We start from the raw sequence: 24,507 nt of genomic DNA, 5'->3' as shown, positions 1-24,507 counted from the left end.
GCGCCGGGAGCGGGCCCCGGTGCCCCGGCCCCGCGGATCGGCGCCCGGCTGCTCGGAGTCACGGAATCAATTAGGTTGGAAAAGACCTCTGAGATCATCGAGTTCAACCTATGACCGAACATCACCATGTTCAAGTAGACCGTGGCACTCAAGTGCCACATTCAGTCTTTCCTTAAACACCTCCAGGGACGGTGACTCCACCACCTCCATGGGCAGTCCATTCCAATGTCTAATCACCCTTTATGTAAGGAGCTCTACCTGATGTCCAGCCTAAAGCTGGTCCCGCTCTGCCCCGCTTCCCCCCGCCATCCCTGGTGGTGCGGTGTCAGCAGGCTGTGCCCTGGGGTCGTCATTGCTTTTCACGCCGCGTTTCAGGTCGTTGCTTTCGTCTTTTGTGTGACCGCGTTCGTACTTTGACGTTCTGTTCCGATTACTGCAGGGGGTTGGGAAGCGAGGAGCACCTGGCTCCCGACGGCTCCTCTCCGGGTGCTCCCTCCCGGGCGGCCCGGGAAGTTCCCGGGGCGTGTGTTGGTCCTTGGTGTGACCCCAGCCCCAGGTACCCCGCTGGTCCCAGTGCCGGGCAGGCTTGGCTTGATGGCCTGTCTGGGACGCTCCTTGCATGGCAGATCTCCGTGAATGGCTCCTTGCAGGCAGAGCTGGTGGCTTCTGTCCAGTACCTACGCACAGGTGTGTCTCCATCAGTTTCCTGTGAGAGAGCAGGATACAGGTCCCTGTCCCCAAACACCTGGCTGGTGGATTGATCCAGAGAGGTCCTTTAGGCATTAAGGCCATGTATGTTGGCCAAGCAAGGTTTCTTTTCTCTGGGGAAAAGACACCTGGCACCATGGGATAGGTACTCCGTGGATGCCATTTTCACGGTACTGTTAAGGGAGCGATGGAGAGCTAGGGTTGCCATTTGGGATTGCTTGGCTGGCATGCAGTTGTTGAAGGGGAGCAGTCCTGAGGCCTGAGCAAGGCTCTTGTGCAGGTGTGGGTTCCAAATAGAATCTTCTGCTTTCAGAAGAGCCATTGAGCACTTTCTCACTGTGGTGTGTGCTTGGTGCACAGACATAGGCTGTGTTTGCAGACTGTTCTAAGCATACTGTAAGGCTGGATAAAATATACCTGCGAATTGGAGGTGGCTCCTTTCTATGAGAATGCTATAGGGAATAGCCTTCCATTATAGCCAACTGAAACTGAAGAGACTGAATGTGTAAAAATAAAATTTTGGAAGTGGTTAAGGGAATGCTGCTAGATTAATAGAGAAGTCCTGGGATTCTTTTGTAGGAGTAAATGGCATTCATATGTGTCTTGAAAATTTAAACTCAGAATTAAGTGGTTGTGGTATAAAAGTGATTAATAACTGAAAGGAAGATGCTAATTCCAGTGAAGGATTAAACACCGGGAAATGAGCTCTGATTCTGATTAGCTTGCTCTGCAACCTTAGGAATACTAGAGCATAAGTAACTTGAAATATTAAGGCTTTTCCAGGTATTATAGCTGCCACTGAGCTCTTCCAATATTTTTGAGTTAAGTGGTCATGGTTTCTTCTTTTTCCTAAGTATTAGTTTATATATATATATATAGTTTATTAGTTTATATATATATTATATATAAACATATATATATATAATATATTTATTTTATATATTATTTATATATATATATATATATAAAACATACATGGGATATATGAAAAGAAGTGGTAATAAAACCACCAAAAATGCTAGCTAAATGGTTTTTGCTGTTCTTTGGTATAGTAAGCCTAAAATTGCTGCCTATAAGAACAGTATAAGAAAAGGGAGAGCTTTGAGTTTACTGTTTTATGAAAAAAAAACAAAAAGAAATTTGATGTTTGTTTTTAACTTACTTGTTTCACTTCCATCATTTGCAATGGAAAGCCATCACAGGAATTACACTGATGCTACAAAGCAGCATAAAGGACATGTCTTCAAAATCCCTACAATAATAGCAGTATGACAAGTGCAAATGGATAGTAAAGTAAAAGTAAATATGATAAAAAGATAGCTGATGTGTCAGAGCTGGGAATAATCAAAGGGAGACCTTGAGCCGCAAGAAAACTAAGTGGTAAAAGGAAGTGCAAAGTTTCAGTGCTGTCAGGTAGATTGACATGTAATATAACATGGCACAGATTCAACTGTACTATGTGCTCAGAGGCTTTGCTTCATGAAGCTTGTGAAGTGGCTTATTCTTTCTCTTTTTTTTCTTGGTCTTCATTTTTGTTGGCATTGGTGAGTTCACTCTTAGTTGCTTTTGTGTAACTTTAGGTCCTTGGGTGAGAGTAAGATGTGAACAATTTAGGAAAAAATTAGAAAACAGCTAAAATCATTAATAGAAGATGATTTCCTTGTAAACACCTAGCCAAAGTGTATCTGAGGCTTGGAGGATATTTAGCATTAGTTCTTAACTTTAAGTGGTCTCATGAAAGAAATTAGCAAGAGAAATCTAGCAGTGGTGCATATTTATTGTGTGCTGATCACTGAGTGCTTTTGAGCCTCATGTAAAGGAATTCTTCTTTAGCTGATTGCAGAGGCTGTTTCAGTATTTCCAATTTGCAAGACATTCCTGTATAAAAGGAATTCTGGCTTCTTGCTTCATATAGTCAGTTTACAGGCTCAGGAGGCTGAGGGCAATAAGAACCTTGTAGCTCTGCAGAAATTCCACTGAGAACTTGTCACTTCATGTTTCAAAAAGTTGGCATATGAATTTTATGAAATAGTAAAATGTGTTTATATGGAGCTTGGCAAGCTGTTCGATAAAATGCTTGTAAAAAAAGTGGTTGTGTTGCTTAGATCTCCATGAATGGCTTGTGCATAAAAGCAGTTTTTTGACAAAGTAACAGCTTAGTTTGGCTTTTTCAGCCTAGAGTAGAATATTATTTGGGCATGTTTCTAGTGAGCTGCCTGGTTTCTATGAAAGTTAAAAGATTTTTTCTTTTTTAAATAGACAGATTTGAACAATGTTGGTGTGACATGTGAATGCACTGCATCATTATGCTTTTAAAGATGTTGAGCACCTGCAGCTTCTGTTCAGTTCAGTAGTGTTTGTATGGTCTGATGAGCTCTGGAGGTACTAGCTGTGTTTTACACTTAGCTAAATTAGGCACCTGGGTTTACAGAGCTTTCATTAATACCGCTGTAGTCCAGAAGGTGTAGAAAATAGGTATTTATATAAGCTGTCCAGTGCTTTATTTCATGTACGCTAAAACTGGACCAGTGACTTTAATGGGGGAAGTAATGATATAAGCCTCATGATTGCCATTCAGTCATCAATATTAAGTTTTTAGCTCTTTATGTAGTTGGAAAATCTGTCACCCTTTTTTTGTTTGTGTACTGCTTCAAAGCATCATGTTGACTTTTGCTAAGCATTTTTTTGGACACATTCATGTCTGTCTAATAAAGCAAAGAATGCAACTTTTGCAGTCATGGTTAGGAAAATTTAGTTTTGTTTTATGCCTTACCTCTTCTCATTATGTTCCTTGCCACTTCTTTGATCAAAATTTAAGCTACTATGTTGTGCTTAGTTGCTTCACTTCCTGTGTCTTCTCCTCGTATGAGAGGCAAGTTTTAGGATGAGTGAGGTTTGGAAATTCTGTTTGTTGTATATGCCTGAGTTATTTTCCTTTGCTTTTTCGAAATGATCAGTCTTTGAGCCCAGGCCACTGCAGAGTATTTTTGTTCCTTCACCAGGATGTCAGTCCACCTGCACCTGGATGTTTGCATGAGTCAGCAAGCTGAAAAGATACCACTGCTGGTTAGTCAGGAGCACAAGGAATAGTGGGATACTTGAGTCAAGTAGAAAATAGGCCACTTTGTTCTTCATTGTGTAGCAGTGACAGAAGATGTAACGCTTGCAAAAGCTGAAATCTTCATGTGACTAAAACCTTTCTACTTACTGCTGCTTCTGCTTACCTGTAAACAAGCAATTGAGGTGGCTGCTTTTTCTCAATCTTGGGCTATTTTGTGTTTTATTTTTCTTTGACTCACTATCTGGGTTTGGGCAACAGAGGTTATTATAAATATTACCTATATAGCTACTTGGAAAGAATTAAAAAAGTTTGTAGTTTTATTTTAATCTGTATATTTCAGAACACCTTTCAAAAAGCAAGTATGTGCTTTTTGATCTTGTTATTGAAGGAATGACAGAAATACCAAGTGATTGGCTTTCTAAACGATGGCAGTAGAAAGGCCAGGATTTTTACCCGGGGCAGTTCCCAGGCTCACTGCCAGCTCAGTAGCTGGCACTGCCCTGGTGGAGCCTCCTGCCATGTTATTCTTTGGCAAGTAAAAAAGGTTTGTCACTGCCCTATGCTTACAATGTAGCAGCTGAACCAAGTGTGTAATTTATATGCTACTGTAGTAGTATACTTTTGTAACTTGTCAGATTACTTTATTGTTACTGTACCTGTAACTTTTAAAGAGAGCTGGCATAAAACAGGTTTCACCTTAGTTGCCAAATACGGAATTCCCTTTTGAAGACTGGGCAACAGTGATGCAAGTCCAGAAATACTACTGTGGAATACGGGCATAGGAAGGGGAAGACAGATGAAATATTCTTTCCCTCTTTTCTCTCCTATTTTTCAGTACTGTAAGCTTGTAACTGAAGAGGAGAGTCTGTTTTCTTCCTTGGACTGATATTGGTGTGCAGAATCATTAATGTAAAGTTCTTAACTGACAGCATCCAAGTCCACATAAGAGTTGAGTGCCCCCTTCCTGGCAGTGTTCAAGGCCAGGTTGGATGGTGCTCTGAGCAACCTGGCCTAATGAAAGGTTTCCCTGCACATGGCAGGGGCATGGAACTAGATGATATTTAAAATTCCTTCCAACCTAAACTGTTCTATGGTTCTATGAAAGGCAAGACATGGGGAGAGAAACAAGGATGAAGTGCATAGCCAAGGCAAGTATATAATCTTAACACAGGGATGCTGCTTGTGGTTATGGCCATGTAAACTTTCATTTGTTTTAGCTTTTTTATTTGAGGAATCTTTTTTGTTTGAACTGGAAGTGGACAAATATTGATTAAGAGAGAAAAAAAATAGTCTGCTATGAAGCATGGCTCCATTGTAAAAACAGAATTTCTTCTGGGGCAGCTTGGTGTATTTGGTATTTCTGCTAATATTGTAACATTGTTCAGTGGTTGCACCTGGTCATGGTGGTGGCTCAGGTCACTCTGATGGTAGAAAACTGAAAGTGTAGAAGAGGTAAAGGTAATCTGCTTGATCTCTTAAATCAGTATTTGTATAGAAATTATTTGTGTACTGTTCTCCCCATATTCTTATTTTGTAAAACTTAAGTAATTTAAATTATGTAGCAGGAGTGTGTCAGGAGAGGAAACTTGCTCTCAAGTTAGCTAAATGCTGCAAATGAACAATGTTGGTGGCAAAATCACAGGGGAATGAGGACGTGTACTGCAGTTGCATTTTCTCTTAAAAGAGAAGCAACTCACTGATGAGGTAAACATACTCTCTTGAACGTGAAACTGGAATATTATGTACCAATGCAAGTTGATACTTGTAAGATATTTGAGATTCTATAATAATTTGTATCTTTGAAGTTTCTTATTTCCTCTATTTGACGTTGCCTTGAACAAAAGTAATTTGAATGTTGAGCTGTAGTTGTTGGTTACTAATATAAACCTGTCGCAGGCTAAATCACAGAATTATTGACTGAAGTCAGAACACAATGTATTTGATCCTAAACAATTACTTCTCTCTGCAGGAAAATCTCTTTTCAGTTATGGTTTCTGAAAAGCTGTGGTTTGCTTCCCACTTTCATGTATTTTTTTTCCCAATGAAGCTTCTTATCTTGAGGAAGGTAAAATGACTGAAGCTGTTGATGCCTTGCTAAAATCTCTCAAAAGCTAAGAAAAGCCAAATACTAGATTTACCTGCAAATCCTGAAAATCCTCTTAACCAATGAGTGCTCTCAATATGTGTGAGGAGGAGCAGCAGAGCTAAACCAAACTCGTCTAACTAGTTGCCTGCAATGCATACTAATAGAAAAGTCCCCAATCTAGGAAGAGATAATTAGTACTTCATATCTGTGCCTTAATGAGAGTTGCTGTTGCAACTACACCGTGGCTTTGCTTCCTGCCCAAGAGGATAGTGCAAGTGGTGATGAGTAATTTTTAGTGCTTCCCACAGGCTCTTGCAATATGGTCTCTCCCATGGCTATTTTGTACTTTCTTCTGTTACTCTCCCTGAAACTAAGTGCAGAAATGAGCTGTAAAGCCCATCATCACCTTTCAGAAAGCAAACAGCATTTGGCTGATGTTCCGTCTGCTACTGTGGCAAGCACAAAGGTGGTGTGGTGGCAGTAGGAGCTTGAGGAAGAAAGGGGGTCAGTAAGACGTAGAAGGGGTTGTGTTTGAGAGAAACAGATGACAGTTTTTGCCAAGCTTGCAGAGGAAGAGTTGTACATAAATTAGCCCATCAAATGTGAAGGAAAAACTCTCAAAGTTTAGTGGTTTTTTTTGTTTGTTTGTTTTTTTTTAAAGAAATGTAGGGGGCAAGAAGCTTCCTGTTACTGAGTGAGGGGGTTAAGAGTTTTCCAGTAGTGCTGCAGGAAAAGGAAGTAAGAGTTTGAAGGAGAAGAAGAGATTCTTTTCTGCCCCCCACCTGGTAAGAAAGTGCAAAGCAAGATAGACTAGGGACTAGGTCAGAAACTAAATACTTTTCATGCGAGCTGCTTGACATAGTAATTTAATATGTTGTTGTATATCTGGGTCATCCAATCTAACATGTTATATTGTGGGTAGAAGTGTAGAGGTGTTTTTCATAAATTTATTTCCAACACAAGTATTTTCTCATCGTGTATGATTTAAAAAGAAACCAAAAAAATCAGCAAAAACCCCTAAGCCCCAGAAATTGCTGTGATTCATAAAGCTGCAGATGTGTTTTCACAAGTAACTAAAACTTCTGTGGAATATCCTAACCAAATTGCACTAGAGATTTACCAGTAACGTTAAACTTTCACCTATGTTCTGAAAATACATACTGAAATCCTGTTTGCCTCTTCTGTGGCCCTAATCAAGCTCATGATCTGCATAGACTTGGGTCAGAAGGTGCTTTTTTCCTCTGTTTTTAAGAACTAAGTTTCGTGTTGTGCAGTGACTCTGTTTGCGTGCGCTTGCTGCTGCTTTATGTTTGGTCCAGAAGGTACGGTCTGTGCGTGTGATTGGGAAGGGATTGTTAGCAGCAGTGATAGGCAGCCCTTACATTCTGCTTCCAAAGATGTGTCGTTCTTTGAGCTCCTTTGCTGGCATTTGAGAACCAACATACACTGCAGTTTTTTGGTTTGGTTTTTTTTTTTTTTTAACTGAAACGAAGTGTTAGAACTTAAAGAAGATTATTTGTTTCAATAACAGCGCATTTGCTTGAAGGAATGCTGAAAGTGGTCCAGGACAACTGCATTTAGAATAAATTGGCTAACTCAGTATGTGACTTTAGGAAATAAAGAACAGTTTATTCTTGTGTAGCAAATACAAGAAGTTTATTGTTTTGACTTGACTTGAGTTTCATATTTTCTAAATAGCATAGGTTTGTAAAAGACCCCAGCTCTGGGAGCTTGGTTTACGTGGTTTGCTTGAGTGTAAGTTAAATGACTGATAGATAACAATGGTAGTTGTGATGATACTAGAAATCATCATACCTCTTATGAAGTTCACTATCTCAACAGATTCAAGAAGAAAAAAGTGCAGAAATATTTTAAACCAAAATTGCTGTTGTTGACGAAGTCCAGGGAGAGTCTTTAACTCAACTGAAACTTAACTTCTATATCTGAATTTTTTATTAACTTTTTTTTTTAGACTTTTCTGTGGGAGCATAATCCTTTCATTTAGTGGTAGGAGTTTGTTTGAGAGAGTTTATGAAATACTAGTGTATCTAATAGGACTGGGAGGGAAGAAATGTTGTAGAGATAGTGTCAACTGACCTATACAAAATAGGTGTCTGTAAGTGTGGGTTGGGTTTTTTGGTTGGTGTGTTATGATTGGGGTTTTTTATTTTTTGTCCTTTATTTAATTTTACTTTATTGGAAAGCAAAACTGACTTTTCTGCTTGTGAGAAAGATTGAAGGAGCTGAGATTACTGAAAGAGTGGATCTCTGAAGGACATTATTCATGTTTGCTTCTGTTGTTCCTGGGATTAGCAATCTTTAAAACAATCTTTTCAGATGTATAACTGCTTGTTTCTCCCTCAGTCATCTATTTTCTACAAAATTCATGATTCTGAAATACTCTACAGTTGTTCATCTTGTAGATGAAATCACACTGAAGGTAGGCTTTCCAATAGGCAGAGCAGTGGCCATAACTTTCTGTGTGTGCTGGGAGTGTCAGGTTACACAGTTAAGTATCAGGGTTCTGGGCTTAATAAAAGCACAGATATGAACTGGGGACAGTCTGAGACAGTGTGGCTTTAAACACGTGTTCCCGTAAAGTGGGCCTCGTGTGTGGCATGGTTGTTTTTGGATTTTTTTTCACTCTTTGCTGACTTAAGTAGAAAATGCTATTGATTTCTTTCTGCAGTCAAATGAAAATAAGAGTTATAGGCAATTGTCTTGAAGGCAGAAGCTAAATCTACTGGAATGGAAACCACATCTGGAGGTATGCTTCACTATTTTGAAGCAATGTATCTGCTTTCCTCATGCATTAGTTGAAGGAAGAATCAATCCTTTTTATGTGGCCAGAAGGTTTCCTGCCTCTTTTGTCCCTCCTATCTTTTGCTGTCTTTATTAGAGCACTTGGAAGCATTCACACAGGTAATGCTGGGATTCTGCTCTGGCTGCGATTGTCCTTGACTTTCCCACCTCATTGGTAATGATGTGGGCCCTGAGAGCCTGAAGAGGTAGGAAGGCCACTCATGCGCGACATTTTTAGCAGCATGTTTGGCTCTGAAGTCGGTTGTTTTGAGAGAGATACTTCTTACAAGACACGAATTCTGCACATTCAGAGGTGTTTAGAGAAAATTCTCACCTGTGTTAATATTCCATGAATTATCATGGATTCATGCTAAGATTTAACACCTTGCACGTTCAAAAATGCTGTGTTTGTTGCTTGGGTTAATTATCATCAGTGCAACTGACAGTGGGTGTCAGCTCATGTCTTTGAATGTGTCTATTCCTGAAGCAGAGTTTCTGTATCAGTTGTTGTCTTGTTCTCTAGGGCATTGCAGACTTCAAAGTTAGCTTGTGTTCATATCTTTTGATTAAAACCAGTCATTGTACTGGATAACCAGTTGTTCCTTTGCCCAGTTCTGTCATGCTTCAAATGAGAAACAGAGGTAGACAAATTGCCAAATTTAACTTGACCTTCAGAACAACCAAAAGACCAGTTACGAGTTGAATGCCATTTATTCTACTTTTAGCATGACTTCAGTGATAGGGAAAAAACAGCATAAAATTTCATCAAGCGATGTTCTTAAACCTCAGATTGTGACAGAAGCCTGTTCTGACTATGGGACATGCAATTCTAAAATTCAAAGGAAGCAGAATGCCCCTCCCTTTCCTCAGGAACAGATATGATAGCTGACTAAAGACCTTGTTTGTTGTTGAGAAGTAGCAAGGTTGTCTTAGTGGCTGGAATTAAGACCTCTATCTTGGAGAAATCCTAATTCCCTGACACTAAAGTGGGGAAAAAAGTGGACATGCTCCATTTTTAAAAAAATCGTCAAAAATTACGATATCTTTTTACATTTGAGACAGAATTAAATTAAACCTTGTGGTGACTTTATAGAGTTTCATTCGAGTCCTTATACCTTATTGTGAGGGTGTTTTTGCAACTTCACAACTTTTCAGCTGTAACAAATGTGCTCTGTCTCACTCTGACCAACTCAGCCCGTTTGAAATTTGGGTCTTGCTTCTTATTCATTATCTGGGTGCAGCCTTTGTACCTAAAGGCTAATTTACCACCTAAAAATTACATCTACTTTGTGTTAGCAAGCTTCCATGTAGGTCTGGCTTTGAGTTGAAAATTTCACTGAATTTGTGGTAGGTCTCTGGTAAATCTGGGCTTCCATGTGCTTTAGGGGAAACATTTGATTATGTCATGTGTCAGAAAAGGAAAACTGAGTAACTACAGCTTTTAGGCTATTGTCCTTCCGTTCGGTTTTACATTGAGTCAATAATTCTGTTTATTCTGCTTTAGGCAAACCTAATGCATTATAGGGATTTAGAAAAAAATCTGCACCTGGTATTTCAAACATGTTCTTGGTAAAAGAGACCTCAAAGAAATACAGGCTTCCTACTATTTGGTGATTTGATAGTAATTTCCCACCTATCAAAGTTGCAGTATTTAGCCAGATTTAGCATTACACAGAAAGAGCTGTGATGCACATTAAGCTGGACTATGTAGTTATGGTATGGCTTTATGACTTAAAAAATTCCAAAACCAGACCGCTCATTTCTTCACAATTGTAGTTAGTCACAAGTATTCTTCTTAAGTGATTTTATGAAGCAAATGGCAGATTCTTTTTTGGCATAGCCTTAGGACCCTCTTTCTATGAACTTGGTATGTAATTTACTGACTAAAAATTTGCTTCCTCTTTATTTCAGTGGAATTTTTCTCCTTGCTGCTGCTGTTCCTTGTTTTAAGGTAGCAAATCCTCCCATGTGGTATCCTTTCAGGCAGGGAGGTATTTCCTAAATCTCTTCATTATCTGTAATCACTCCTGTCTGTAAAGAAATAAAATCAAGTGCAGAAATAAAATCTATCCTCTGCTTAAATATAGCAAATGCTGGAAGAAGCTACCTGGAGCAGCAGAATAATTTTACAGCTTTCAGCGTTTAATGTGAACACTTTACTTTTTACTCTTACAAACAGGCTGTCAAATCTGCTTACCCCAATCTGCTATGACCATACTTGTATGAAATTCACAGTTCTCAGTTACTCTAGATACTTTGGAATCAGTCTAATTTTAGCAATGGCAACAACCCTGTAGCTGGTTGAGGTCTCTGAATTTTCATCAATAAGTTTGGTGTGAGGGTGGCTGTGACTGAAGCTGTGCTCTCTTTCCTTGCAAATACAAAGTTTTATTATAGTGTGAAGGCTGAATTTTAATAGATTAAGGTTAGTAAGATTTCCTGTGGTCTGGTATTACAGAGATCTTAAAGACTGTCTGTGATGTGAAATAATACAAAATTTTTGTTAACAGTTAGAAGGTATTTATGTTACAAAGATTTGCTTTTAAATTTCTGAATTAGAAACTACTGGAATAAAGAGAAGAGGATATGGTTAGGTTATGTGTAATGGTGCTGAAATAGTTCCAGTCTCCTCACATTAAGAGACCTCTACTCCCCCCTCCCAATTTACTGAAACCATAGCTGGGAAAAGGCATCTTTTTTAAATAGCAGAAAGCCTTATCAGTGCTCAGATTCAGTTTCTGTCCTTTTAATCAGCTATCTTCTCATGCATAAAGAACACATCATCTATGTTAGGTGAAGATGGTGAGGATTTATTGGTATTTAGCATCTTTTGTGAGGCTCTGTGGAAGCAGGCGATGTCAAGGGCATTGTGTTTAATGTCAAGTGGATTGGCATCACTTTAAGAACTTGTCTTGTTCTTTAACGTGCACATTTCCCCCTGAGTTCATAAACTGGTTTACAGAGAAGTAAACAAGGAAAAGGATAGCCATATCACTAGTGTGATTTAGAGATACATCTGGGGTTGTTCTACAGATTATAAAGCAAAATCTGTTTCAGTTTCTCACAGGGTGCTGTGATAACAGAGTGTCTATTAATAATCTGATGCTGTTGGTACTTTTAATATGAACTCTTTTAGTATGACTGGGACATGGCAGATTTTCCAGCAGGTGAAACTGCGTATAACGGTTCTGCTGCCTATTTCTCATAGTGTATGTAGTGAGAGTCAGATACCTTTTTGAAAGGCTAATTGTGGTAAACAGTTGTTCTGTATTTTAACGTCTCTGCCAATTTATAGTAGACAAGTTCAGAATGCCAATTTCAACAAAAAAATTTTCTATTTTCTTGAAAAGTTTTTTTTTAACCAACCAACAAAAAATAATTATTTGAAAAATTCACAGACTGCATTATGATTACCAAGTTAGCCTTCTTTTGGTGTGTATTTATACCACCTGACATTGGCAAGTCTATGAAATTATTGGAAAACGGAGTAGGAAACCATACAGCATTCAGGAATTTGGTCTTGTTGCATTTTGAGAAGCGTAACATCTAAAATGACACACAAACGTCTGCCTTTTGGATGTGTTTTTAGGTTGTTCCAAAGGGTTTAATGGGTAGACTTTAAGTCTTGGAGGTAGGAGCAGATAGAGAGAAGTGCTGCCTTCTTGTGTTACTGTGTGTAGATACTGAGCTATCTGGTGTCATCTGGTGTTTGGGGTGAGACCTAGTGGAGTTTAGTAGGTGTCATCAGGCAGTGACACCAATGAGCTGAGAAGCATTTAAGCCCCTTTTTGAAAATTGAGATTATAAGGACTTGAGACAAAAAAAAATATTCAGAAATGCAGTATTTCTGTAGCATATTGTCTCTATTCCAAAAAGCTTTTCCCTTTTGTTTACCTGGATCAGGTTTGGAGATTCTCTTTTCATTCTAGTTCTTTTTAATATTAGTATAGTAGAGACTGTCCTGTTTGATATAAGTTTGTTGCATTGTTCCCACTCCTCAAGTTTACTTGTAGATGTTTCAGATAAGATACAAACTCAGCTTTTAAAGATTGAATAGTTATTGCCTGCTGGGGAGGTTGATTTACCACCCTGCTGTTGTCCACAAAAATCGGATTTGTTATGGGCAACAAGCCAATAACTACACACTCAAGAGAGGCATTGATTATTTTATTTCAGAGTTCTGCAAGCCTGGGTGCCCAGTAGAATTCCACAAATCAAGCACAACAACTACCTTTTACTCTTTATACATGTCATCAAACAAAGGAATTAGTGTTCATTGGCTACAAGTTACATAATCCTTGTATTAATTAGTGTTCTGTCTTCTCTTGGTTAATGATTCTCTCGCTTCTCATGCTAATCAGTCCCATGGTGTTTCTCTTCTTTTGGGCCGATGGGTTTTTGGGTCGATGAGTCGGTGGTTGGGATCTCCCCCTGCAGAATTACCTTTTACCCAGTCAGAGCTGATTCAGCACAGTTGCTGGGTAGGGTTTATTAGTTTGTTCCTCATCTTGGGGATTCTGTCAAATGTCCTTGTGGCCCATAAATTCTGCATTATTTGTGTCTGCTGTCAACGGTATATCCTTCTTCCCAACTTTGCTAACCTCCCTCTAGGTGTGAGATGGCTGAAACCTGTCAGGCCCTAAAGCTTAACAAGGCATTTCTACCAACAAGTAATTTGTCTTTGTAACATCTGGACATCACTTAGAGCTTGTTGTCTGCTCTCTGTTTCACAGATTAAATCTTCCTTCTTGTTGATTAGGTTTGAAAGTGTACAAAGATCAAACATTAAAGAACATCCTTTCTTAAGAAAATTTTACATATTCCACATTTTGCAACACTGCCACTAAGAGGAAAGCCCAGGTCCAGGTGACATACATGTCTGCTCTTTCTGTATGAGAAGTCCTTTCCTGTGACCGGCACATGTGATGTTCTGTCTGCAACACCAAGAAAGTTCCCACTAAACCTCTGAGGGATGCATCAGCACAGAGGCCAGCTATGCAGTCACAGACATTACTGAAACTCTTCACAATACCAGAATGAGGTAAACACCTGCTGGTTTCATCCATTCATGGCCAAAACCAGCCAGTTGTAGTTCATGTCGTAGTGACCTTGTCTGGGTCTGGGTTGTAGGAACAGCCTGTAGCTGCTGTGAAGTTTTAGCTGCTGCCTGTGGATGTGAAGGAAGACAAAACCTAAAGGGCTGATGTTGTCGTGGATTTCTTTTCAAATTTCTGCTTACCATCCTTACTGTTTTACATTTTGAGTTTCTCATGTAGGTGTCAAAATGAACTAATGTAAGTGCATTGAAATGCAACATCTATACTGCTGGCTAGAAATAAATTAAGATCCACCTGGAGATTCACAGCTTCTGTCATTTGTGACTGGCTGCCACATGGATGAAAAGAGCTGGCTGAGCTGCTGACTGGATAGGCTTGATATGTTTGGAGGATAGTGGTAAAAGAAAATGACTTCCTAGTCTGGTGAAGAACATGCACCCTAAAGACACCATGTGTGGATTTTTTGATCTTGTAGTTCTTTTGGCTTAGTGACTGCTTCTATATCCATAAAAACACTAAAATATAAGAAATCACTACTTTTCTGAAAGGATTAGGTCCCTTTTTCTAGTCAGTCGTAGGCATCTTTTCTGGTAGTTACCTTTGTAAGGGGCTATGGCCATGTGCTAAGTACAGGATTAAATCCATGAGCAGCTTGCCTAAGGTAACCAGTGCTGAGCATGATGGATTTAGTGGCTTGGCTGCCACGTCGCAGATGAGGTTTTCAGTTAGTTTCTAGTTGTACTTCAGTGTCATGGTTTTGCCTTTTCTCAGGGGGGAAAAAGTTTGCAACTCCTTGTGATCTCCTGCTAAGTGATTAACTTAATGCTGTCTGGCAGCAATTAAACAAAGTGATGAGAAGCTAACCAGATTCATGTATGGACATTGTGTTCCAGGCAGTACTGTGAAGGACACTGAACTCCATAGTGTTCCCAGGCTTTGTCCTACAAAGTCACAAATACTGAAATTCCATTATTGTTGTTACAAGGGTGAATTTTTGTTGTTTTCTATTACTTTTTTTTCTAGCTAAGTCTTGAAATGGTTTTATGGTGCACTTCTTTTTCTTAAGAAAATGTGCCCTTTAATTATTTATGGTATTGTGCACTTAATTTAAGGCAGCTATTATTAGTATATACTGTAATGATAATATCTGTATTAACTGATGTGATAGTCACAGTTCTAGCTTCAGAGTGATTGGAGTCCTTCAAGCCAGTTCCTTGATGTGGATAATTAATTCTGAAGTTGGGATGTATGTTAAATTATCTGTGAATTCAAGAGAGACCATAATAGAAAGTTTTCAAATTTGAGTAATAGGGATAAAACAATTGTTTGAACCATGCAATATTTTCAAATCCTCCTATTTTTCTTATGGTCTTGGGCAAGTTGTTTCTAGTTTTCCATTCCCTTGTTTGTAAATTAGTTTCTCATATGATGGGAGGTCTCTGAAGTACAATTGCAATAGTTAAGACAGTTTAGCTCCTTTGAAATGCTGTAATTATTCTAAATCTTCTGAACTGTATTCTTTTAAAGTGAATTCGGTACTTTGTTCTTTCCAAAGCATTTGGAAGATGGAAACTGGAAGTTTTACCCAGAAGAAGCAGTAATCATATTTTCATTTTCTGTATTGAATACAGCAGCTAGACATCAACCACTGAATACCATTTTTTGGGGCAAGAGGACAGAGTTTTCCTTTGCACAGCACAAATTAAAATATTAACATATTAATATTAACCTTAAGGTTTGCAGAATGGTGAGGGAGAAACACTTGAAGACCAAGTTTTTATAGTGGAGCAATGTTCTCAATACTTGCTGGCATGTATGAGGACATTTGTGTTTGGGTGCTGCCTATGGCAGTCTGAAATACCAGTTGGGAAGTTTTCAGGAGGACAGTATCTAATATTGGCAGTGTCATTTTGGTGAAAAGTTAATCCATCTTAGAATAGCATAAATGGTAATATTTCTGAAACTAGAAGCAGTGCTGATTTTAACCTTTTAACCCCTAGTTTTGGATAAGGGAGCTTGAAGTGTAGAGAAGCTTTGTAGTGGTGTGATGTGGTGCTTGTTTTATCAGGCAAATTCTTCTGCATCAGTTTTGAAAAGCTTTAATAAAAATTGTTAACTCACAGCTTCCTAAAGTATGGGTTCCCTTTGAGTGCTGCTTTGCTATGTTTTTTTTCTCAGAATGGTGAACACATTGCCACCATTAGCCTGGGGTGGCTGTTTGATTGAACCTGCTTGATTAAACTTGATCTGTGCCACTTGCTTCCTGCCCTCAGACAAACTCCCACACAGTTGGAGGTTAAGATCTTCAAGTTAGTTAAGCTGTTCCTGAGACAGTGTTTCTGTGGACCAGATAAAAATGGTTATGGGCAAAGACCTTGCTTTCTGCTTGCCTACCCCTGGCACGGGTGCCTTTTGCCTCATACCAGAGCTGTGTGGTTTCTGGTTGTTGTTTGGATTTGGTGTTAACTTGATCATGCTTGCTTCACTCCATTAAAAAATGTACCAATCTAGGATCTGTCAGAAAAGGATTTATAAAAACTTTCCTGCTGTGTAAGTCTCTACAATTTCTTGAAATGTGTTCAGAGTTCACTAGAGCTTTTCTGAAATGAAATATAAATACTTCCCCCTGTCTCAAGTGTTTCTTGATAGCATTGGTCTTTAGGGAGTTGAACAGTGTACATACCTATCACACACACCGTTTAATATTATTTGTTGAATTCTTACAAGTGGGGAAATAGCTAATAAAGTACCTATATGTTCTTTTCTTTGGACACTTCACTGAATAACCAGAATTGTGTGTTTTGTCAGATTGTACTGGCTGACTTGCTTTTGAAGTTTCGAATATATTTATTTCTTTCTCAAATTATCTTGAGTGAAAAATACTATGAGCTAAAATACCACTTGGACATCTTTTGGAAAGTGCTTTAATTACCTACTATGTTTGCATAATAGGGACAGTTAACTTTGGAAAAGTATTCATAAAGACTTGCATTTCTGCCAAAGCAAGTAAATAATATTTAAAGGAGGCTGTGTTTATTATTCCAAAGCTGTTGGTAAAAAAAAAAAAAAAAAAAAAATTGTCAGGTTGAGAATATGATCTCTTTGGAGTTCTTTATCCTTGCCACCCATTTATTATAGATAAGCATTTCATTATCCCTATTTTTGCTCATTTTTTACAAAACCAAGTATTCTAGAACTATCTGGGTTGCAGCTCAATAAGACTGCCTCCTTTTCCCACATGCCATAATACCTTAAGTTGTTGGATTGTTTGGAGTTTTTTTTTAAACATCTTTCATAATTTCTTGTTTGTATCTTGAAATCCTGCATGGAGTGGCTGTCTGTCAAGTGTCTGACAGCCTTGCTGTGGTGGTGGTGTTCAGCAGTGCTGCTGAAGGCAGTGTGTGCCAGGTGTCATGCCCGGTCTCTGCAGTGACCTTCACTCTCTGGAGGTCTGAGTAACTGGGTGCAATGCTTTGCATGTAGAACTAGTTCAAGGGTGGCCATATCAGTGTGGTCCTGTGCCTGGCTTAGTAGATGTGCCAAAAGAAGGATGTGGTGCAGTGCTGTAGTGACTACATTGCTTTGGGATTCCAGCCGACAGTAGTCCATGGGATGGATTGTGCTGCAAAGTTTAAACGTGACCATAGTTTAAAAGCCATGATCAGTTTTATGTGTTTAGAGTTCATTTTGGTTCTGCAGACAATATAATTTTGTATTCACAGTCCCTGTAAGCAACCTGAGTTAATGGAGTTGGTACTTTGCAGTGTATGGAAATCCTCTGCATAGATAGCAGGACCATGTATAAGAGGGGATGGGCATTTATTATTTACTGTTTAAAATTTGGACTAATTAATGAAATAAAAAACAATTTCTGTGAGATAAGGTGTGATCTTATTACCTGTGAAGTTACATGTGTTATCATGTGTAGCTGGAAAACATCTGGGATTTTTCTTGTTAAACTTTTGTTTCCAAGAGTGTAGCTCAGTGTTAACTATAGACATGCATTGAGGGTTTAGCTGCTACTGAAAATTACTGAGAATAATGCTTGCCTGTGGTTACTAATCATATGTGTAGATGGCTATTATTTCTAGTTATCTCATCCTGTCCCCACATTTTTCCACTCAGTCACTTCTCATCCCATGAATTTTGGAGGGAGAGGGTGTGGAGGAAGGTGGGAAGCAGGCTGAAGCTGGCAGGACACAGGCTTGGAGTTCAAAGCCAGAGAGACTGAAGCAAGTACAAACTGAGAATCTTTCTGTGTGGCAAAACAAAATGGTTTGGGACTGGAAGAAAGGCAAACTCAGATCTACCAGAAATGCCATGGGGAATTTGGATAGGGGCTTGTGGCTTGTTGAATTGTAGCTAGTGAGTCTGCAAAGGGGCATCAACACTGTGGGCATCGATGCCTATCAGCATCTGTCAGTGACAGCTGAATCCTGCAAAACCATGCTGTAGTCTGGTTCTGTTATATCGTGAGAGGTTCAAGATTCTACCTGATTTTCTTGTTCTTTTGGTGGTCCCTCTAAATCACTTCAAGCTGTGGTTATTTAAAAGGATAGTACAGTGTTTGGGCTGAACATTTTCTCATATTCTGGCTTTGTATATCAGAGCACACAGTTTCACGTGCTGTGTAGCGATCTGTCAGTAGCCAGTGCTTATTATATAATTAGTTTAAAATAGTGGTATTTCAGAAATAAAAGTGGATTAAGAGTGGTTCATAAAAAAAGGAAAAAAGCTTGCAGTTCCCAGATATTTCTAGGGAAGTTCTCCAGGCATGGGATATGTCTGTGATGTTTTCACAGTAGTAGACAGCATCCTGGAATTTCAGGGAAAGTGTCCTCCAAAATTCTGTGTTTGCAGTTATCTGCAGATATTATGTCTGTTTTCAGAGAGAAATGGATATAGGTTAACCAAGTCTTTCATGAAGAAGTTTTTGTTTGGGAACTGTAAGAAAACTCGCTTTTCATATCAAAATGTAATTTATGCATAAAAGCAGATTGGCTTTTCACCTTCTTGATCCAGACCAAATTTAAGTGTTTCATCATTATACTTATAATGATTGGTGTAATGTAAGTAAGAGCTAAATATATTTTTCTTTCTCTCTTTTTTTTTTTGCATGTGTGTACAGAAAAGATGAAAAGGAGTATGCACTGAAGCAAATTGAAGGTACAGGGATATCCATGTCGGCCTGTAGAGAGATTGCAGTAAGTGTACATAAACGGAAGTATTTTTACTGACATTATTACTCAACAGGTATTTTATTTTCCTAGAATTAAGTAACATAAAGATTATCCAAATGTTTTCTTTAAAGTATGCAAGCATGGAAGTTTATTCAGATCTGAGCCTTTTTAAGGAGCTTTTAAAATCATAATTTTCTTTTAGTTCTTTCCAGGTAATAGTAATGCCTCTTTCTGATATAACTTTGTTTCATCTTCTTTTATGTGTTGAGAGGGAAATAAATGTGAACTTCTAAATGAAGACTTACTTTAAAAAGGAATGTTTTTAAAATGACTTGAAAGAAAAAGATTCTGAAAGATTACAACTACCATCAGAAGTCCACTTACTAATAACGTATTTTATTTTAGACTAATGGTAGCTTGTTGTTCTTCAGTATCTGAGAACAGTTTGTTCTCCTCATTTCTTATTTGTTTTTTCAAGTACAGAGAAATTTCATAGCAAAATGAAAAACAGCTTTAATTGTATTTTTATTACATGTGTCTTCTATTACATACCTATCATTCCTTCAAATTTGGTAAAAATTAAGTGTTTGTATATGAAGGTAGAATTTGATCTTTAAATTTTTTTATGTCTGAAAATGTGCATTTTTGTGTCTGAAAATGCTGGATACTGAGCAAAATTTTGTAATGCAAGTATTTATTGCATTGCAAAAGAAGTGCACTTGCTTGATTAAATATTTACCTTGTCTTAATTCTGTCACTATGCAGCCAGCTGTTGAAATGTATCTTAGCATTGTGTCTAAAGCTTTTTATAGTCTGTCAGTGTTGCATTGAAATACAGCATTCAGATATGCAATGCAGTGTGAGGCATTAGAAAGTTGTAATGTCCATGAACTGAACAAATGACTGGATTGTGTTTAGTGGTGTGTCCATGGTGATTCTGTATGAAGAGACTTAACAGATAAAACTGCTATCGTTTTAAAGTGTTTATCACTGTATGGTCAAGGTCACTTGTGGATTTGAGAGGTGGCTGCACTGCTGTCAGTCACTTCACACAGGATTTACCCAGTGACCTTTTTTTGCTAATATTTCTGCCTTTGGAGGAAATAGGAAGTCCTCTTTTAACATCAGTGCTAGATTATATTCTTGCTACTACGAAGTCGTTTTTGACAGTATTGAGGGATTTTTGTTTCTTGGATTCTTGTCCTTTGTTTAAATTGTACTGCTATGGAGATGTGTGGATTAGTCTGAAGGAGACTTTCCTGTGGTTATGGTAGCACTGTGGTATACAGCTGGTTCTGTCTACCTGGACACAGCAATGTAAGGAAGGAGAGAGTGTCAAATTATGTTTTAACTCCCTTGATAAATCACTTTTTTTGTCCTTTTTTTTAATTAGTAAAGCTTTGTACAAAGGTCAGTACAGCTTGTGAATTTTGACATCTACTTTGTAAGTTACTTGACTACTTTCAGTGGTTCTTCTGGTAATTCTTCCTTGAGTTATACTTCACTCTTCTTCAAACCTTATTGTAAAACTCTGTAACCTGAGCTGATGCAGCACATTGGCATTTGCCTCAGTGAAATTTCAGGTCAAATACTAGAAATGTGAAAAAAGTAAAGATGAAATAGTTGAAAAACAAATACAAAGCTTTTGTCATACAGAAACAGGCCAAAATCAAGTGCATTTTGTATAAAGAGAAACAGACTTGTAATTAATTCAAAAATAGCTTATGTTGTATTTGAAGTATTATATAGGTGACAAAGAAGGTAATGTTTACTGATTAAATAAAGATTATCAGCTTGGACAGAGGCCATTTAAAAAATGTCATGAGTAGTTCTTTCAGCATTTAACCCTTCCCCCGATGCCCCAGCAGCAAAACAAACCCACATCCCACTTTGGAAGATGAGACAATGACAGGGGCACCAGTGTGCCTGGTTCTGTATGTGCATGTTCAGAATATTTTTAATAGTTCTATAATCTGAAGACACTTGACAAAAGTGTCAAGAAATATATTGCTGAACTGAAAGGCATTCAGTTTTACAGTCCAAGACCATTTCATGTGTCTTACTGCATAGATACCCATAATATGATCTGCTGGCTAATTTTCTCTAAAAGAAAAGGCAGATGACTCTTCTCTTCCAACATTACAGATCAAGTTGGCCAATTTTGCTTAGGACTTCAAAACCCATAAAGTTTCTCTTACCATTCTTCAATCATATGAGCTTTTTCAGGAAGGAGGTTTGTCAGTAAAAACAGCATATAGGCAGTTTTTCCTGTGGCAGGTGACTGCTGCTTTATTTCAACTGTAGGGTGATCCCTGCTAAAAGAATACTTATTTCAGCCAATTCTGTTGAATATGAAAGCATTAGAAAGGACTCTTTATACCTCAAAGAATTGTGTATGTGTGTAAAAACCTAATTAGTTCTCTGTAATTCAAGTGTGTTCTGAAGATAACTGAAATGCCAACTATTTATGTGTTCTTGTTATGAGGCAGATTATTGCTTGGCTTAAGCAACAGCATTTTTTGAAGAGCAGAGCTGTAAAATATGAATGAGAGTCGTGAAATACAGAGTTTCCATTTTTAGATGATTATTTAGTTAATGAATGTGACATTTCTTTCAGCTCAAGACTTGCATTAGCTTATTTTGGAACCTGAGGTTTGGTGAAAGGAAGACTTATATTCTGCTGCTTTTGTGTTTTACATTATTTCCTTACCTTATCTAAGTAGCTTTTGTAGAACAAGAAGGGGAGACACAAGAAACAGACCAGAGGAGTATAATTTAAGGCTGTTTTTTAACTGTTGAATATCTTGGCCATCATCTGTTAAGAACCAATGGCTATGACTTTAAAAGTCTGCAAACAGGTAGAGGTAATGGAATTTGGTATCTGTTTATCAAAAAGCACCAGGGTAATACAGCTTTATCTGAGATTTCTTGTCCCAAAGGCTTCACTTCCTGTGAGAGTACACCCGCGTTAACTCAAGGACTTTGGTTTTCACAGTAAAGAGACTATAAACTTCTAATTGTGGATTTTGGGAAAAGTTAATTCAGAAAAAAGAAAAGTAATAAGCCTTTTCTTAGTTGGTGCCATTCACCAATCATGAAAATTGTAAATATATGTATATGTATCCTGTCCCTGAGCATGGAAGAATCAGTGCAATTGTTACTGGCTTATTTAGCCGGTATGATGAGGTTCAAGATCCTAAGCGAATGGAGTATGTCAAAAAGCAGAATCACAACCCTGGACTTTGGGAGAGCAGACTTGAACCTCTTCAGGTATCTGCTTGGAAATATTCTGTGAGATACAGCCCTGGAGAGAAGAGGAATTCAGGAAAACTTGTTGGTGTTCAAGGATCACCCTGTCCAAACTCAAGAAAGTTGCATCCCAGCAAGTGGGAAAGCAAGCACGGGCAACAGGAAGCCTGCATGGATGGGCAAAGATCTTCTTATTGAACCGAAAGTTGCATCCCAGCAAGTGGGAAAGCAAGCACAGGCAACAGGAAGCCTGCATGGATGGGCAAGGATCTCCTTATTGAACCTGGACATGAAATGGAATTATATATGAATTGGAAGCAGGGATAGGCAGAAGTATAGAGCTGCTGTTTGATCTTGCAAGAACAGGGGTTAGAAAAGCCAAGGCTGACATGGAGTTGAGTCTGGCAAGGGACCAGAAGGGCAACAAGAAAGGATTCTAAAAGTACATGAATATCAAAAGGAAGACTAAGGAGTACATGAGCCTGCAGCTGAATGGGAATAAATGGTATGGAAAAGGCCAAGGTACTCAATGATTTTTTGCTTCTGTGTTTACCGGTAAGTCCAGCCTTCAGGAGCCTGATGCTCTTGAGACCAGGGAGAAAGTTGAGGAAGGAAGACTTACCTTGGTGGAGGAGGTCGAGGTTAGGGAGCACTCACAGTGGACATACACAAGTCTGTGGCACCTGATGAGTTGCACCTACAGGTGCTGGGAGCTGCTTGGATTTCATTATGAGACTACACTCAGTTATCTTAGAAAGATAATGGTGAATGGAAGAGAGCAAATGTCATTCCTGTTTCCAAGGAGGATCAGGGGAACTACAAGTTGGTCATCTACACCTTAGCTGCTGGGAGAGTGATGAAGGAAATCCTCATGGAAACCATTTCCAAACACATACAGGACAAGATGGTGATTAGAAGTAGTCAGCATGGATTTTCAAAGGGAAAATAATCCTTAATCAACCTGTTCATCTTGTACAATGAGATGTCTGGCTTGGTGAATGCTGGGGATTCTGTTTGACTTTGGTAAGGTTTTTAATGGTATCTTCCATAACATTCTCACAGAGCAGCTAACACAGTCTGCGGACAAAAATGATTTTACTAAAGGTTTTGAGTGAACCAGTGACTTGAATCTAGACTTAGATGTTCTTTGGTCAACTTCTGGTCCTTTCTAGCTTTTTTTTTTGTACCCTCGCCAATGAGAACTTCCCTTCTTCCAAGGACAAATTACCAACTCTAGCCTTCTTCTCTGTAAATAGTGACCTTAATTCTAAACTTAATTCAATTTTTCTCTGTCAGGGTGGTTTTATAGCTCATTCCACAGCCTGAGCCAGGCTGTTGCAGATGATTTAAATGGGGAAAGCAGAGCCACAAACCAGCATTGCTACCCTAGTGTTTTTTAAGGAATGCCCTAAATTGATGCTGTTCTGCCCTAAGTGAATGTTGAGTCTGGGTCCTGTAACCATTTTAGTTGCCACATCCTGTGCCTGTGTGTGCTGGTTGTTAGTGAAGGCTGCTCCTTCTGGGAGGCCTTGAAATGTTGCCAGTGTGCTGTGGCACACTAGTGGGAGCATTAGTTGATCTTTGTTGTTCAAACTTGCATTTATGGGTACGGGCTAAAATTAATTCAGACTATGTTAAATGAGTTATTGAAAGCTCAGTTGAACAATTTAGCATGCACACATCATTCTCAGGCTGGTTGCCTACTCATGCAGTGTATGTTCCAAAGTACTACAGCATACAGATATTTTGGTTTCTGATGGTGGGCAAAGTTTTAGAAGCCTTACAGGTTGAATAATAGGTCATTGTAACCTTTTTGTGTTTGTCAGCCATCTTTAAGGTGGCACCATCTCACTGTATTTACGTTCTTTTCTGCCTTGCTGCTGTCTATGGCCTTCCTTTCTGTGTGGGCAGTTCTTCTGGGTTTGGGTATGCTGTGATGTGGTGGTGCTGAAGCTGAGCCAAGGAAGTACAGCCAGACTTAGCATCTCCATCTTGAAGCACTTTGTGCCTTTGCCATGTGTTTCTCTCTGGTGCCATTGGCAGTGTGGCACAGGGACTCAAGGGGGCATATTGTGCCTTGCTGGTAGAGCTAGGAAAACTTACTTGCTTTTGCCTCTGTCAGGCGCTGCACATCATTTACAAGCTGCTCTCACCTTCCTGGCTGGAAACCGCTTAGTCAAATGAGCTAAACATGAAGTTACGTAATTTGAGACTGTGGACCAGGCTGGCCTTACAACATCTTTGACTTGTCTTGGCATCTCATAGGAATGTGGAAAAAGTCAGCTGTACACGAATAATGATAACTTTTCAGTATTTATAAAACACTTAGAATTGTAATGCCATAGGCTCCCTTCAAGTGAAGTT

At 38.8% G+C, this 24,507-nt stretch overlaps 1 protein-coding gene and 1 long non-coding RNA gene across 3 annotated transcripts in view; one reads left to right on the top strand and one right to left on the bottom strand.

Moving 5' to 3' along the window:
* LOC108448031 overlaps window positions 1–660 on the bottom strand; it is a 28,929-nt gene extending 28,269 nt beyond the window's left edge. Inside the window, exon 1 of one of the 2 annotated variants that reach the window (XR_001863814.1) lies at window positions 259–660. This is a non-coding gene — a long non-coding RNA (uncharacterized LOC108448031). The remainder of the gene's footprint in view (window positions 1–258) is intronic. The other variant, XR_001863815.1, reaches the window with a different exon arrangement.
* Window positions 661–18,842: 18,182 nt separating this feature from the next.
* The window catches only part of CDK19 (cyclin dependent kinase 19), a 104,505-nt gene continuing 98,840 nt past the window's right edge, over window positions 18,843–24,507 (top strand). Inside the window, exon 1 of the mRNA XM_008637769.2 lies at window positions 18,843–18,918. Within this exon, the coding sequence (XP_008635991.1) occupies window positions 18,895–18,918 (24 nt within the window). The 5' untranslated portion in view covers window positions 18,843–18,894. The remainder of the gene's footprint in view (window positions 18,919–24,507) is intronic.

This window comes from Corvus brachyrhynchos, unplaced genomic scaffold (genome assembly GCF_000691975.1).
Source record: "Corvus brachyrhynchos isolate BGI_N302 unplaced genomic scaffold, ASM69197v1 scaffold14, whole genome shotgun sequence".
NCBI classification, from domain to species: domain Eukaryota; kingdom Metazoa; phylum Chordata; class Aves; order Passeriformes; family Corvidae; genus Corvus; species Corvus brachyrhynchos.
The sequence above is the reverse complement of the archived record's forward strand: the minus strand, read 5'-3'. Positions and strand labels throughout refer to the sequence as shown.